The sequence below is a fragment of the Anolis sagrei genome, chromosome 6 (genome assembly GCF_037176765.1).
Source record: "Anolis sagrei isolate rAnoSag1 chromosome 6, rAnoSag1.mat, whole genome shotgun sequence".
In the NCBI taxonomy this organism is placed as follows: domain Eukaryota; kingdom Metazoa; phylum Chordata; class Lepidosauria; order Squamata; family Dactyloidae; genus Anolis; species Anolis sagrei.
Genome location: NC_090026.1, coordinates 31,172,869 through 31,190,323, shown reverse-complemented (window position 1 = coordinate 31,190,323; position 17,455 = coordinate 31,172,869). Strand labels below are relative to the sequence as shown.

The 17,455-nt window shown below is 41.6% G+C and overlaps 1 protein-coding gene across 2 annotated transcripts in view; it reads left to right on the top strand.

Annotated features, from left to right (window-relative positions):
• The first annotated feature begins 484 nt into the window (after nucleotides 1-484).
• Nucleotides 485-17,455, top strand: part of PDK2 (pyruvate dehydrogenase kinase 2) — a 29,127-nt gene continuing 12,156 nt past the window's right edge. The window contains exons 1-6 of one of the 2 annotated variants that reach the window (XM_067469997.1): nucleotides 485-733; nucleotides 7,087-7,228; nucleotides 12,347-12,418; nucleotides 13,053-13,237; nucleotides 14,455-14,544; nucleotides 15,384-15,461. In XM_067469997.1, the coding sequence (XP_067326098.1) occupies nucleotides 613-733; nucleotides 7,087-7,228; nucleotides 12,347-12,418; nucleotides 13,053-13,237; nucleotides 14,455-14,544; nucleotides 15,384-15,461 (688 nt within the window). In that variant the 5' untranslated portion in view covers nucleotides 485-612. The remainder of the gene's footprint in view (nucleotides 734-7,086; nucleotides 7,229-12,346; nucleotides 12,419-13,052; nucleotides 13,238-14,454; nucleotides 14,545-15,383; nucleotides 15,462-17,455) is intronic. The other variant, XM_067469998.1, reaches the window with a different exon arrangement.

Genomic DNA, 17,455 nt, shown 5'->3' with positions numbered 1-17,455 from the left:
TGGTTGTGATCCCCAGGTTGTGCCAGTCAGCTTTCGTATGATGTTGTTTCTAGCGCCCACTTTTTGCTTGATGTTCAGGCAGTGCTTCTTGTAGGTAAGAGCACGGTCCAGAGTGACTCCTAGGTATTTGGGTGCGCTGCAATGCTCCAGTGGGATTCCTTCCCAGGTAATCCTCAGAGCTCGGGATTCTATGATATTCAACCTATCGTTTATTTCACAAAACGCCATCTATTCTACATCATCCTCACCATGACTTAAGGTGGTGATGATTACTGTTTATGATGGAGACGGTGAGGGAAGGGTTAACTGTCGGAATTTTGGGAGCACTTTTTCCCCGCCCCCTTATGCCACGTGGCGGTATTTGCGTCCCATTGGCTGGAAAGGAGTTGTTTTTGAGCTGCGATTGGTTGGCTCTGTGCGAAGGGGGCGGGCTCAGTCGCGGATTGGTCAGGAACAGTCGTAGGGGCGTCACTTTCCGGCTGAGGTGTTTGGCGGCCACAGTCGTCGCTCACCCCTTGGAGGGTTCGGAAGGGAGTGAGGGGCTGTCAATGGTGAGGCCTCGGAGGAGCACCCTTTCCCCTCAGGCTCGGGCCTAGTCTCCTTTGCGGCGCCATGCGTCTCCTGAGGTGCCTCTTAAAGGGCCAGTCGGCGCTGGCCGGGGCGCCCAAGTACATCGAGCACTTCAGCAAATTCTCGCCGTCGCCGCTTTCCATGAAGCAGTTCCTCGACTTCGGTGCGTTGAAGGCGAGGGAAGTGTTCTGGTTACCTGTTCTGCTTCTCTTCCAAACTTTGCCTGTTTTGGACTTCAACTCCCAGAAGCCTCAGCCAGCTTGGCCAACAGCTAGGAATTCTGGGAGATGGAGTCCAAAACAGCTGGGAAGGCCAAACTTTGGGAAAGGAATGCTTGTCATATAAAAAACTTTGGGGGCTTTTCCCCCCTCAGATTTTGGAAAAATTGCATTTACAGTTTGAGGATTCCTTATTTGAAATGCTTGACATCAGAAGGGTTTTGGAGTTTTGGAATTTTCCCTTCCAGATTTTGGAATACATTCATATATATCAGGCCTGGGCAAACTTTGGCCCGCCAGGTGTTTTGGACTTCAACTCCCACAATTCCTAACAGCCTCAAGCCCCTTCCTTTCCCCCCTCAGCCACTTAAGCGGCTGAGGGGGGAAAGGAAGGGGCCTGAGGCTGTTAGGAATTGTGGGAGTTGAAGTCCAAAACACCTGGCGGGCCAAAGTTTGCCCAGGCCTGATATATAAATTGAGGGCACCTTATGGTAAAGGTTTTCCCCTGATATTAAGTCCAGTCATGTCTGACTCTGGGGATTGGTGCTCATCTCCATTTCTAAGCCAAAGAGCCGGCGTTGTCCGTAGACACCTCCTAGTCATGTGGCCAGCATGACTGCATGGAGCGCTGTTACCTTCCTGCCGGAGTGGTACCTATTGATCTACTCACATTTGCATGTTTTCGATCTGCTAGGTAGGCAGAAGCTGGGGCTAACAGCGGGAGCTCATTCCGCTCACCGGATTCAAACCTGCGACCTTTCAGTCAGCAAGTTCAGCAGCTCAGCACTTTAACCCATTGCCCCACCGGGGGTACCTTAGCTGATTTTTACATTTTTGGTTACTTTTCTTGGATTTTGGATTATTTACTTACATTTACCCTGATCTGAAATGTTTGGCCCCATAACAGTTTTGGATTTGAGTTTTTCCCCACTTCGGATTTTGCACATAGGCATGTAATGAGATATTTCGGAGGTGGGATCCAAGTCAGTTTATATTTCATAGATACTTTCTTAAAGTAGTTGCATACACAATATTGCAATCATTCTGTGCCTGAATGATTGCAATATTGTGTATGCAACTACTTTGATTTGGTATTTCAGTTCCTTTCCCTGGCTTTTGGAATATTTGCATATATAAGTTTGGATCCCTTAGTTTTGAAAGCTTGATTCCAAAAAGGTTTTAGCTTTTGGGTTTTTTCTCTTCAGTTTTGGAATATGTGCATAATATACAGTATCTTTTAATTAAATGTTTGGAACCAGAAGTGTTTTGGATTTTAGTTTTCCTCCCTGGAATACCTGTATTTGTATATACATACACAATGAGGTATTTTGGGAGTGGGGCCCATGTTTAAATTAATTTATGTTTCATGTGCACTTTATTTACACTTATTTATTGATTTATTTGCTGTATTTATATACCGCCTATCTCACCCCTGGGGGGACTCAAGGCGGTTTACAACATACTAATGGCAAGAATTCAATGCCAACATACAGTAAAACAAAGACATCTCATCAGAAAATATAATAATGACTTAAAATCATTACAACCATTAAACATAAGTCATAAACAAAATGTAAACATTAAGACAAAGTTAATTTTATTTACAATATTTTTATTATCATTTTGTACATTAAACATTAAACCATCAGAAATCAAAGGTGTCACTATTTCAGCCACCCACGTGGACAATTTTGGGTGTTTAGGATTTTGAAAACTTTAGATAAAGGATGGCCAACCTGTACTTCAGGGGTCCTCAAACTAAGACCCGGGGGCTGGATACGGCCCTCCAAAGTCATTTACTTGGCCCTTGCTCAGGGTCAAGCTAAGTCTGAAATGACTTGAAAGCACACAACAACAATCCGTCTCATCAGCCAAAAGCAGCTCCACACTTCCCATTAAAATACTAATAAGTTTATATTTGTTAAAATTGTTCTTCATTTAATTATTGTATTGTTTTTAAGTGGTTTTGGCACTACAAATAAGATGTGTGCAGTGTGCATAGGAATTCATTCATGCTGTTTTCAAATTATAATCCGACCTTCCAACAGTTTGAGGGACTGTGACCTGGCCCTCTGTTTAAAAAGTTTGAGGACCCTTGCTGTACTTAATGGGACATCTTGGAGATGAGGATGTATATTATAGAGTGACCTCATAAACTTCATGTGTTTTTTTGGGCAGATAAAACACAAGAGTTAGTTTTGTCAGTTCCTTCCTCTGAAATGTAGACCACAGCATCTTGTACTTCTTGTCTGTCTCTCATCCAAGTAGTAACCAGGGCTGACCTGGCTCAGTTTTCAAGATCAAATGGGATCAGGTGATTTTACTTTATTTAGGCCATGCATTTTGAATTTGAGACTCATATTTTGGCATGAAATTCGTTTATCTTTCATAGATTCCTTTTACATATAGTCTGAAGGTAATTGTGTACAGAGAATGTTTTAACAATTGTGATCATGAACCTTTCAGAAGCACAGTTGTCACCATCTCAGTCACCCATGTAGTTTGTTTGGGAGCCTTTTGGATTACCCCGTGTTTTATTTTCAAGCAGCCTGTTTGCAGAGTACAAGTCTACTTAGAACTAAGTTCAATTGCATTGAGTAGGACTTATTTCCAGAGAGGTGGGAACAGGAGATACAATCTTGCTGTGGTTTCGCGATTACCTCTGTTTAGATAGGCAGGAGTTAAATAGAAATAAAAGTTTCAAAATCAACAAAGGGAGACATTTCCCACTCTTTAATTTGTAATTAGATTAATCATTAATTTTTCTTCCCCACTGTTTTCTTTTAAAAAATCAGCAGTAGCCCTGCCAAAGATTCACCAGGGTCAGTTTTTTAAGGAAAAAAGGAGACCTTTGTTTCAATTAAATAGTGTGATAGCTACTCAGGTGAGTCCCAAGGAGCTGAATGAGAGGAATTACTAAAATCACTCTAAGATTGCAGCCTGACACTGTATGTTGTCCACTTTTGTAGACTGAATCTACTTTATCAGTAGAGACTGATATTGTCCTGCAAAACTTATAGATACATAAGATTCAGTGCAAAACCTAACTGTGTGGGATAAGTATCGCCATCAGCAATATGGTATCTATTCAGGAATTTTGTTTCCTGTTGGAGATACTGTCTGCATTGTATCTAACATATTCACTACAACTACAGGAGGCCCTGGTGGTGCAATGCGTTAAACTCTTGTGCCAGCAGGACTGAAGACCGACAGGTTGGAGGTTCGAATCTGGGGAAGAGTGTGTATGAGCTCCTTCTGTCAGCTTCAGCTCCCCATGCAGGGACATGAGAGAAGCCTCCCACAAGGATGGTAAAACATAAAAACATCCGGAGGTCCCCTGGGCAACGCCCTTGCAGATGGCCAATTCTCTCACAGCAGAAGCAACTTGCAGTTTCTCAAGTTGCTCCTGACATGGGAAAAAAACAAACAAACAAACTACAATGAGGGACATTGAGTTATGACCTCAGATTCTCTTTTTGGCATACCAAGTGCCACTTTAATCAGATCTCTAAACATTTTCTGTTGTGCCTGTGAAAGAATGTTTCATAGCTGTATCTAATTCTCTCCTGCACCCTGTTCATCTCTGAAGAAAGTGGAAGGGAGGTCATCTTTGATTGCTGACCATATGGTTTTCATGCAGAAAATCCTATATTCTGTCACAAGCAATTTTGGGGGAAAGTATCAGATAGCAGATCATGAGAAATGTTGTGCCTGTATGGCTCAGGATGTTTTGGAAGTAACATGTCTGCATTTTTCATTTCATATAGTTGCCTCCTCCCCTATCTCCTGTAGAACTCGCTGCACTGGAGGGTCATCTGTTGAGAACACTTTGATTGTGTATTCCTGTATGGCAGGGGGGTTGGATTGGATGGCCCTTGTGGCCTCCCCCAAATCCCATGATTCTATGGTCTTACGAATCCTGTGAGCTACTGGTGGATTTAGTCAGTTACTATGAACCAGCTTTTCTTAAATGTGTGTCCTTCTGTTAGAACTTTGGACTTCAGCTCCCAGCCAGCAGGGCAGTGATCAAGAATCCAGGAAATTGTTCAGAGGTTTGGAGAGTACCAGTTAAATCAGTGTTTCCCAAAACATTGATTTTGCAGGTATTTTGGATCTCAGCTCCCATAATTCCTGACTGTTAGCAAAGCTGGCTGGGACTTTTGGGAGCTGAAGTGCAAAACAGCTGGAGGACCAAGGTTTGGGGAATCACTACTGTAAGTGAACCTTCCCCAGTACCCAATGTCAGGGATGAGATGGACATAGAGATTACTTTGGAAGAAATATATAAATGTGTGTGTGTGTGTTAATGAATAACTGCATACTAATCCTGCATTGACATCATTTTTACATACAGAAAGCTGCTTCTGGTGCCACATATTTTCTTAGCACTGGTAAATAACTGAAGTTTGAAGCAAAGTCATATATAGTATCCTTCTGTCCCATTAGTGGAGAACCTGTGGATGTTCATATGCTGTTGCATTGCATCTCCCATCACTCCCAGCCAGTAGGAATAGAAGACAGTGGTAGTGGAAGGTTGAGTCCAGCAACATCTGGAAGGTCACATATTTGCTCTGTTTTGCCCATAAGACAGTAGAGCAGGCACTTGACTTCAGACTTGTCAGATAATATTGGCTATGTTCTGTTTTCCGTAAAGCTGTTTTTGCTAGATTTAGCAGTCTCTCTGCCCTTTCCTCTTGTGGTTTTTAAGTGACAGGAAACGGGGGACAAAAGAAGCTTTAAAAGAAGCATAAGCTGAATGGAACTGCTCTTTTGAGCAGCGAAAACATTGCGTTGTCTTTGCTGGTGTTGTGCGGTGGAAGGGGGAGGAGGGATTTCATGATGCCCTTTGAAGGATATGAAGGACGTGCAGTTCTGATTGGGAGATCATTCTCAGCGTCAGAGGGCATGAAAGAACCTCCCCCAGCTAACATCTTCCCCCCTTTTTTCTGCGGTGCTTTATCTAGACCAGGATAACTATGTGTGTTGCTCTTTCAAAACAGTAGTGCTAAATAAAGAACTGAGTTTTTTGCCTGGTCTATGTGGAAAATCACCAACAATGCAGACACAAAGGAGGCATTTTCCTCCCTGTTCTTTTCTGAAGCTATGGCAGACTCAATGTTTTGCCCTGTCCTGCATTGCTCTGGACCGTTTGAATAGAAGAGTGTCAGGGTAACTTTAGGATCTGCCTTTCATTTTGACTTTGCGTTCACCTCATCTGCTTTTTCTTGTCTGCCCTAGCTGGCAGTACCCTCTGCATCTGACCATGCTTCAGCTTCCATGCTAAGATAGCCTTTGTATTTGTTCACTTTCTCAGTGCTCTGTAGCACTGCCAGCTTCAGGGGTAAACTGAATTTCCTGTTCTTTAATCCATTGGAACTAAAAGCCTCTCTTGGCTGGAGTTGAAGGAGGTAGATAGACAGGGCCATAGCTAGAGAGGGCTTTAAGGAGTCTAACCCCCCCCCCCCCCAAAGAGAGAGGTTCTAACCCCATCTCCCGAAATGTGGTTTACTCAAGAAAGTTATGAGTAAACCAGGTTTCTTTTTTAACCTGACACATTTCAGGGCAGGGTTAAACTTTTAACCCCCCCCGGCTACAGCCCTGTAGATGGATAAAGAAGTTTGCAGCTTCCATGTGATTTAATGTTTAAAATAAAGCAGCAACACAACTTGGAGAAAATTAAACCCTTTTAAATTCCTTAGGAAGAAATCAGCTTTTGAAAATGGTTATCTTTCTGCACTTCCTCTTGTTTTTCTAAGTTGAAGGTTGGTAAGATATGCATGCAGGCACACACAGACACACAAATACAAATCCTTGAAAAATTCTAAAATTACAACAACAATGACAACAACAATAATACTTTATTTTTAACCCACGCTCTCTCCCCAGAGGAACTCAGGGTGGCTTCCAAAAAGAAAAAAATGGCACCCATTCAATGCCATATATAAAACAGATTAATGCAGACTGAGTAATGCAAAGTTTCCTAGTATGCATGTGAAGGAGTAAACTAGTACAGTTTCCCTTTGTTCTTTCATTGCTCTCAGTCACCTACAAGTAATACTGTTTCCTTTGTGTGAGTCTTAAGTAAGAAGATGTATCGTTCATTTGAAAAATGAGACAACTTGAGACATTCCTGCCACCTATCCCCTTTCCAGCCTGTCCTCTTAAGTTATGAGATCTAGCCATTTGCTCTCAGAAATAAAGACCAAGAAATGCCAAGATGCTATTTAACACTGGAGGGGCAAAAATCGCTGCCTATGTAGACATACCACGCCAGTTAATTGTGAGGTTTTCTTTCTAGGGTCCAGTAATGCCTGCGAGAAGACCTCATTCACTTTCCTCCGCCAAGAACTTCCTGTCCGGCTTGCCAACATTATGAAGGAAATCAACCTTCTCCCAGACCGAGTGCTGAGCACCCCTTCTGTTCAGCTGGTGCAGAGCTGGTGAGTTCTTTGCTTCCTCCCGTTTGCTGTGAATTGGGCAGAGAATGGAAGATCCACAACTATCCACTGAAAGGATATCATATGAGTAAAGGGTTCAGGACCTACCTATCTGCGTGACCGCCTCCTCCCCTACAAGCCCACACGGTCCTTAAGATCTTCCAGGGGTGCCCTTCTCTCGCTCCTGCCCCCGTCTCAGGCATGGTTGGTGGGGATGAGGGAGAGGGCATTCTCGGTGGTGGTCCCCTGTCTCTGGAACACCCTACCTAGTCACATTCTGTAAGGAACTAAAGACGCGGATGTTTTGTTGTGCCTTCGACTGATGACAAACGATTGTACCGTGATCTGTTTTCACCATTTAATCTGAATTCCTATATTACATCACTATTCATATATGTAAGTTAGACTGAGATGATCCTGATCCTGTTTAATTGCTCTGTTCTCAAGATATCTCCTGTGCCATTTATGTTCCTATCCACCTTATTGAAATAATTACCCTTTAATCAATTTGTATGTTGACCTTTCCCCCACTCTAAAATTGGTTTGAGGTTGCTTGATACTTTGTTTATTACTGTTATGCTGTTTGTGCTATTTTAATTTGTAATTTGCTGTTGTCTTTGCTTTCAATCTGTATGTTGCTTGGGCTCGGCCCCATGTAAGCCACCCCGAGTCCCCTTGGGGAGATGCAGGCGGGGTAGAAAAATAAAGTTCTTCTTCTTCTAAGAAGAAGATGACAAAATAAGACAAAATAGGAGAGATATGCAGTTCACAGTCTTAGTTACAGTCAGTCCTCCACAGTTGGTGGGGTCAAAGGCACAGGGCCACTATGAAAGTGGGAAAAAAACATTAACTAAACAATGTTCATTTTAACCTGAGAGGACACCTCTCAAGAAATCTCTGGGTTCTCCAGTATAACTCTATGATAAACTTTCATTTGAAGTTGACCATAGAATCTCAGTAGATGACTTACAAATGTTCTCCCTAAGGATCTCTAGATCCTCCAGCATAATGTCTGGTGGAAATAACCATAGAATTGACCTGATGAACCTAGAGATCCTTAAAGAGAACATATTAATCAAATATGCATAAGTCAAACCCCTGTATATGCAAAGCAACATCAACGTACTCTGAGCAATGCATTGCTTCAGATGTTGTTTGAAGGATTAAAACTTATTAAGTACATCAGTGTACTTGCATATCCAAACCAGGAATGAATGCTGGCAGCTTGTCCTTCACATGGTCTTCAGTGTCAGAACAGAATCAGCTGTTGCAGCATCATCCCCCAGAATAGATTAGTGTTATTTTTCACATGTGCTTATAAATTTTTCATTTGAACTACAGTATATTTGATCCCTATTTGAATAGAATTACAGTTGTCCCTTCACATTTGTGGGTCAAACTTTCACAGTTGGATTATTTACAGATAATTTGCTGCTAAATCTGATGCTGCTCTAGACCATTTTTAATGGAGATTTTGGATAATACTGGTGTCCATCTTGAGCTGGGTCCAGTTAAATCAGACTTAGTTAGTGGTGAGATTTTTGATCACATGGTTCACTAATTAAATGTATAGGAGAGAAGGAAAGAATATGGCAACACCTTTAAGACTAACTAGTTTTCATTTTAGCCTGAGTTGTACTGAAAAATAGATGTAGTACCGAAAGACATTAAAGCCCAGGTATACAACATATTCGTGCTATTGTGGGAATGAGATAGACTATAATACAATCCAGAAAGTTTCAAACCATATCTCTTATATGTGTTGCCACAATACTTTTTTCTCATTCTCATTTTATGCTGCAAGATATGAACATAAACTGAGTAAAGGTTACATCCATTTGTTTCCACTATTACTTTAAAATGCCTTGCCTACAGCTCCCAGGATTCCCCACTGTTGACTGTGCTGATCAAGGTGGATTTGTTTTTGTTTTTTGCAGATTTGGTTATTCCTTGATTTAACTAAAACATTAACTCTAGGGATTTCTGGGCCTTCCAGTACAACTTCCGCTAAAAGTTGAACATAGAAACGTGATAGAGGACTTTGAGATTCCTAGAGAGAACACTTCTCTGGGTTTCTGCAGGTCCTCCAGTTTGATTCTGGTGGAAGTTGACTATCATGTTGTGCCAGGAGGATGGAGAGATTGTTAGAGAGGCAATCTCTCAGAATAATAAAAAAAAGCCTTTTTGGTTTTTCCACTGTTGCGAGGGTCCTATAACCTAACACCAGTGAATCCAGAAGTCAGACTATCTAGGAACCATAGTCTCAACATTTCCTTCACATTATTTATCACCTGTCCTGAAAAACTGAGCTCCTTATTCTCTTCCTATCCCCTTTCTCTTTCTCAGGCCTGACTCTTTTTAATGGATGGGACTGGCAGGCACTCTTAAGTCGATGGTGCTATTCTTTCTGCCTTCAGGTCTTAACATGAGCAAGAACTGGAAGGAGCAATGAGGTGTAGCTCTTTAAGGAGCCAGTGCAAACTGTGTCCTACTTTAGGCCAAGCAGCTGACTGGCTAGTGTTTGTTTGTTCTGCTTCAGATCTCCCCGTTCTCCTGCCCTCTGCATCCCTTTATGGCTGCAATACAATTACAAACATAGGAAATGCACATACTCACAGTTCCTGTAGTGAAATGAATTGTTTGAAAGCCCAATTTCCCCCTCCCATCACTTCCCAGAAGCTGGCTTTGGAACTTGTCCAAGTTTGTTCTCCTTCACAAGCCTCTTAGTTGGATAGCCAGGACACAACTTGGTTTGGTGCTGGTACAGCTGTGAATCCAAGTGTTAGACCAGTCAGATCAAGTGTATGGCTTCCCTCCATTTTAAGTTGGACTGTTTTTTTCCCAGCCTGACAGTGGGTTGAGCATATTAAGAGTTTCTCTTTACCATGCCAGTGTTCTTGCTATTTTAGTGTATTCCAAAAAGTACCCTTTGAACTCACAGCTGGTCTCTCACACCAGGAAGAATTCTTCAGATTAAAATGGTTGCAATCACGAGTCGGCTAGTGATGTGTTCTGCTTTGCAGTAGATGCCAATATGCTTTTGCCAGAGAGCTGCTGCTGTCCTGGCATTATTTAGTGCCCACTGTCCATGTTTCCAGCCCCCAGAAAAATGCTCCATATTCTGTTTGTAATAGCATCACTCGATGCAGGGAAGAGGCTCAAAAAAAAGTCCCTTTAGGCCACTAATGGAGGTAAATGCCATGACTTCTTTGGATCAGTCCGTACTAATTTTTATGGTCTAAATGTGTGTGGAATAAAACCTGCTTCATTAAATTCATGGTGCATTCTCAGCTGGCAGAGCAGAACTAGCAATCCGAGCATACTGAATAAGAATATATCAGGAAATTAGATTATATGATTAGGGTGCAGGTAGCAGCAACATCTTTTTTTCCACTACACATGTTCCATTATCACAGCAAACTGAGGAAGATTGACGTTATTGCTAACTACTGCTGTTGAAAATTGTTCTGCTGCTTATCTTCAATTTCCATGGAAAGGTCACAGTGAACTTTGAGCCTCGCTGTTTGCATATACCCCCCCCCCCCCCGCCCTGATTCAGGTATTTATATTTTGTTACCTGCTAAGGGCAATGGTCCAGTATCTGATAAGGTGGGGTCTGCTTAATGAAGGATTATGCCCATCTTCCTCAGTCCAGTGTATTGTACTACAAGTCCTATCGCCCACAAGCAAAAATTTATTTGGTACACTGGCAAGGGATGATAATACATACTTGTACTTATTATACTTACAAGGGTTGGTCATACTTGTACTTAACATGTTTAAAAGATGCCAGTATGAGAGAGACTGAATTATACCTATTTCTCATTGCCAGCGAAATCTTGTTTGTGATACCGAAACCCCATGACAGTTTGGTCAAGGGAAAACAATTGCCCAAGTTTATCCAGTGGATTTCATGGCTCAGTAAGGACAAGAATCAAGATCTCCCAAATCTCAGTTTGGTGCACTAATTACTACACCACACTGGCTTGAGTTTTACAATAAGCCTAATTTAATGGAGTTGCAGAGAGAAAAGCTTCCCCTATTGCTTCACCTCATTTAAAACTCTCCTTGGCTTTTCTGAGGAATAAGGCGATGGGATAAATTTGATATGAGACAAGGTGGGGGAGGCTTCCAGGGTCTATAAGAGAAGGGAGAAATCACCTCAAATCTGGCTCAGGCCCTAAGATAACTGAAGGAAGTTTCTCATCCCTTCCTTCTCGTCTCCCCACCTCATGCTGAGTCCTGTGTTGTTTAGGAAAGCTCCTCCAAGACCTTCAGAGAAAGTTTCTAGGGTTACAAGAAGGTGAGACAATGAGGGTGTGGAGGCAGAAGGAAGTTTCCCTTGTGTGAACTTCCTTACATTTAACTTATCTTAGGAGTCAAGCAGTGCTCTGTTTTGCTTTGCTATGAGCAAAAATGCCAAATTCCATCCCAGAGGAACTGTAAAATGTTCTCCTGCCACTACACAGGGAATTCAGGCCTGGCCATCCTTTTAAGCAATGCCAAAAAAGAAAACAAACCCAATTCAGTCCAGCCTCAAAAGAAGCATAATTCTCACTGCAGCATCAACTAGAATAATCTCTTATTTGTGTGTAAGATCTCTGCTCTCTCTAGCTTCCTAAAGGCCTCTTTCCTCCTTGTCCCTCAGTCTTGATTATTAGTTGTTTTGTTGTGTGCCATAGAGTCAGCTTTGACCTGTAGCAACCTACAGTCATCATATTCTTTTATTCATATAACACCACAATATTTAATGGGTTGATTTGTTTGATTTAAAATCCCTTTGCTCAGTAAACAGCAATGTCCTTAACAAACAAACTTCCAGCTGGAAGGAAGGACAAGAAGAAAAATGGTAGGGAATGAGTGGGTAATAAAAGGAGCTTCTTTGACAAAGGCTTTGTTCACTGTATGCTCTCTGTAGTCAGTGACAACTCCAATGAAGTGGGGGCAGTTATACTCATGCTTTTTTTGTTTTCAGTAACGACCAAGGGAAATGCAATTCCCACATAGATTACTGTATTATTCTCTTTCTTAAATAGTTGTGCTTGTGTTATTCCCTGGAAAAGACAACAGTGCTGGAATCAAGCAAGTGTTGACATTTCATTCCTCCATTTTTTCCACCAGGTATGTACAGAGCTTGCTGGACATCATGGTGTTCCTGGATAAGGACCCTGAAGACTCTGGGGCCCTGGGACAGTGAGTTTGGGATGTGGAGACTCTTGTTGCAAAGCCTGTGTGAACATCTTATTGCAGAGTATCTTTGAAGGCTGCTTCTTTCATTAATTTTCTGCATGCGGTGCCCATAGCTCATCATCTGAAGTCAGGGCAGTATCTACTTGTTTCTGTTTGTTTGGCTATTCCCTCTTGAGGTTTGACAAAGTTGACCTTTAAACCTGAGAAGAATGACATATATAACTTTCCTTAGGAGTCTCATTGAATATGGTGCTGTGGTTTGATGTTCATTAGGTGTTCAGGAATTTAAATTAAACATGATGGGAGTGTCTGCACCTTGTTTTAGCTTTGTTAAAGGCAGAACACTGCTTTTTTCATACTATCTGGAGGATAGGGATCATCTGGAGTGCAGTGAGAAAAGGGCAGATGGTCCTCGTCTCTTGGATGAGCCCCTCCTGTAAAAAGAAGAGGCACATAGCTAAATGAAGAGCAAGATATTTCTTTTGGTCAGTGCTAACATAGATTTCATTGCCCACTTATCCTTCGTCATATCTAGGCATGGTTTTTGCTGTACAAATATCATAGAATAATTGTAGTGGGAGAGAGGAACTGGATTTATCATTTGAAACTTTTTTCTGATAGTCCATTTCCCTTTCAGATTCACCAATGCCCTGGTCACAATCCGAAACCGTCACAACGATGTAGTCCCCACCATGGCGCAGGGTGTGATTGAGTACAAAGAGGCTTATGGGGATGACCCTGTCTCCAACCAGAACATCCAATATTTCCTGGACCGCTTCTACCTTAGCCGCATCTCCATTCGTATGCTCATTAATCAACATAGTGAGTTACTGTCTTGTCTTCCTATCATTTCCTTTCTTCATGATCTGCAAGAGTGTGGCCATGGTTTCTGTTGGCTGTATTCTTGGTGTGGTGCACTGGTTTGATAAGGCCCTGTTGGTAGTCAAGATCCTGCTTCTTTTCAGCCACAGAAGTCCTGACAAAGTATATGCCATTGTTTTATTGCAAGCTTCTCCAACCTTGAACTGCAACACCCAGAATCCCTCAGCCGATCATACTGCAAAGATTACTTTAAAACAGGGGTCCTCAAACTTTTTAAACAGAGGGCTGGGTCACAGTCCCTCAAACTGTTGAAGGACCAGATTATAATTTGAAAAAATTATGAATGAATTCCTATGCACACTGCACATATCTCATTTGTAGTCCAAAAAACTCTTAAAAACAATACAATAATTAAAATAAAGAACATTTAATATATATATATATATATATAAACTTATTAGTATTTCAGTGGGAAGTGTGGGCCTGCTTTTGGCTGATGAGATAGGATTGTTGTTGTTGTGTGCTTTCAAGTCATTTCAGACTTAGGTTGACCCTGAGTGAGGGCTGGGTAAATAACCTTGGAGGGCCGTATCCAGCCCTCGGGCCTTAGTTTGAGGACCCCTGCTTTAAAACATAGCATACAATTGCTTTACAGGTATGGGCAACTGTATAAAGCTAGGGGAGCTACATCTGCTCCCAAGAAGACCTTGGAGAGCCTCACCCTTTCCAGCAAATGATGGTAATGATGTTTAAAATTGCCACCAGATACATCTAGGGGACAGGAGGGCATTTTCATCATGATTCGGGTTTCAAGCAAGGCATCTCATAGGAAAAATGTGGTGCAAATGCCCAAAACACATACCCAATAGATTGAAGCTCTGTAGGGCCAAACAAAAAATGTTTTTGACTCACAAGAGGCCTTCAAATATGATGGAGATGTCCTCCACATCCCCTAGTGTGCATTTAGGAGCATTTTAAAGTAGAAGAAAAAGAAATATTTTTTATCCCTGGGGCCCACAAAACCCCTGGGGCCATGCTTTGGTCTCCTTGCTTTGAAACAAGGCACATGAGGAATACAGGTTAAATGGAACCCACAAATTCCAATTCGCTTTGCTTTTAAATTGTATTGGCTAAAGGGTTTTGGAAACCACAGTTCAACAGAAGATGCGGGGAAAAGTGACTTGTCTTTTCTTCATTTGTTTCTCCTTTTTCTACAGCTTTGATTTTTGATGGTAGCACCAACCCGGCCCATCCCAAGCACATCGGCAGCATTGATCCCAACTGCAACGTTTCAGAGGTAGTTAGAGGTCAGTGGCCTTCTACAATAGCACATGGGAAATTTTAGGCTTATAAATGTTGATCGTTGTATGGTACCACAAGCCAGTCAGTTTAATTTGATATCATACCTGAACACACTCACGCACAAATCCCTGTTATCTGCTGTCCTTTTACGACACTCAGAAGTTATTTTCTAATGTGGCTGTCCTCTTAATGGTAGGGTTGGCCTGGTTCTTGTGGCCTTTGATCTTGTGGCCAATGGAAGAGGCCGGAATCTCCTTTTTTGCCATTCTGCTGGCCAAGGACAACCATGAAGTGGAATAGAAAGGAAAGGACAGTCCCTTGCTGGTGAAGCTGAAACATCTTCAGGCCTTTTTGTTTCTTCAGGAGGATGAGCTGCTTCTATGTATTTCTATATGGGCCACAATGGTGCAGCAGGTTAAACCGCTAAGCTGCAGAACTTGCTGACCAGAAGGTCAGCAGTTCAAAGTGAGATCTGGTTGTTAGCCCCTCTTCTGCCAACCTAGCAATTCAAAAACATGTAAATGTGAGTAGAGTAATAGGTACCACTTCTGCAGGAAGGTAATGGCGCTCCATGCAGACATGCTGGCCACATGACCATGGAGGTTCTATGGACAATGCCAGCTCTTCGGCTTAGAAATGGAGATGAGATGAGCACCACTCCCCCAAGTCGGACTTGTCTAGACTTAATGTCAAGGGGAAACCTTTACCTTTACCTTTATGTATTTCCAAAAATATACAGCCAGAGACCTTGCTTTATGAAGCACAAGAAGCTGATCTCTCTCGAGAAGAGAGAAACACCATCTTTTGTCTGATAACCCTAGCTTTATGTCTCTCTTTGTTGCAGATGCGTATGACATGGCCAAGCTGTTGTGTGACAAATATTACATGACTTCTCCTGACTTAGAGATCCAGGAAGTAAATGGTAAGAGTAGGAGCAAAGTTTTAAGTTGAAAGTAGAAACTTATATACCAGGAATATGTAGCCCAAGAGATGGTGGGCATTGCCCGAGCCAGCTTTGGCATAGCCTTCTGTCTTCATAGAGGTTTTCCAAGGTTTATTATTTATTTATTTATTTATTTGGGGTTCTTTTACCCCGCCCTTCTCACCCCAAAGGGGACTCAGGGCGGCTTACAAAAGCAAAGGCACAATTTGATGCCTGCATCATAAAGACAATCAAACACAGAATTACATCAATACACAGTTAACAACAAATATACATTATAACCATAAAATCAATAAAACCAAATACAAACCCAATTTCTCCTCTTACATGGTCAGCGTTCGCTACTCATAGATCTAGTTTTACATTCCACTTCATCAATCCTGCTGGTCTTACTCGCCTGGTTGTCTGATTTAGTTGCCGGAGCGCCCATAGGCCTGGTCCCATAACCAAGTCTTCACCCTTCTCCTAAAGGCGAGGAGGGATGATGATGCCCTGATTTCCCCCGGGAGTGAGTTCCACAGGTGAGGGGCCACCACTGAGAAAGGTTCAGAAAATATGTCCACTCTCCATACACCCTCAGCCCTGTGTGTGGGTATGCACACATGGAATTGTTTGGATCATGTAATTTCAGTATTTATGCTAGGATGTTTTAATGCTTTGTTTTAATGTTTATATGTTGTTTACGTCTTATGTTTAATGGTTTTAACAATTTTAATTCATAGTTATATGTAAGTGTTCAGTTATTGTGATTTTTTCTTTGTATATGTACAATAGAGTCTTGCTTATCCAGCATAAACAGGCCGGCAGAATGTTAGATAAGCAAAAATGTTGGATTATAAAGAGGGATTAAGGAGATGCCTTTTAAACGTCTAACGTTATAATTTTACAAATTCAGCACCAAAACATCATGTTCTTCAACAAATGGACAGAAAAAACGCGGTTTCAATACACGGTAACATTAGGTAGTAATTACTGTATTTACGAATTTAGCACTAAAACATTGCATTGTTATTGAAACAGCTGTGGATCTGGGCGGGAAGCAGACTGTGTTGGATAATACAGAACATTGAACGAGCAAAGGCAGTATATAAATATAGTAAATAAATAAATAGTTACTAGAAATTTGGCCAGAGGTTCTAAAGATGGTACACAATTATTAAAATGGAAAAAATTGAGTAGATCAGGCAGCAGCTTAATGGAGAAGTTTATCATGTAACATAATTGTGGTAAATATAAAGCATTTTGCAATTTTTTAAACAAACTGATTAATTGTGACTTATTTTAGTGTGTTGGTACCTGTTTGCCATAAAACAGGAAAAGTGGGACTTCCGTTCTGACCGGTTTTGCACCATATAGCTCCTTATAAAACTAATAATAAGATTACTGAATATGCATTTCTTCCTCTTCTTCTCTCTCTCTCTGTGATTTTTGTTTAATAGATGTTGAAACCTCATAAAAGCAGCCTATACTATCCCCGAGGGACTTATCCCAGTTTCTTAGGATTTGGATGGGAGGCATGCACATGGGTATTCAATAAAGATCAAAGTCTGGCAGGCAGTCTTTATACATGACAACCACCTATATGTCAGTGGACTGTCATTTTCTAGTTCATCCCGTCCCACAGGACTCCAGAATGAAGACAGTCAGTTGAACAGTATTTCAATTTTTATTAAATTTTAATCCCTTTCTCCTAAGCATTCATGTGCATTCATGTACATGATCCTGCCTACTTCTCTTCTTATCTCCACAAGAACTCTGTGAAGTAGACCCAGGTATGAGATGGCGACTAGTCCAAAGTCCTCCAATGAACTTCATGGCTGAATGGAGACAAAATATCCAGCTACAATAACTCTTGACTTTTCAAAGTGTTGCATTGTTGTTAACCTTAGTCTTAACAACCCATTAATGTAGGTTTCTATCGATCACAAAAAGAAAGTGTTAAGGATGGAAGATCCAAAAGCTATTATAGGTGC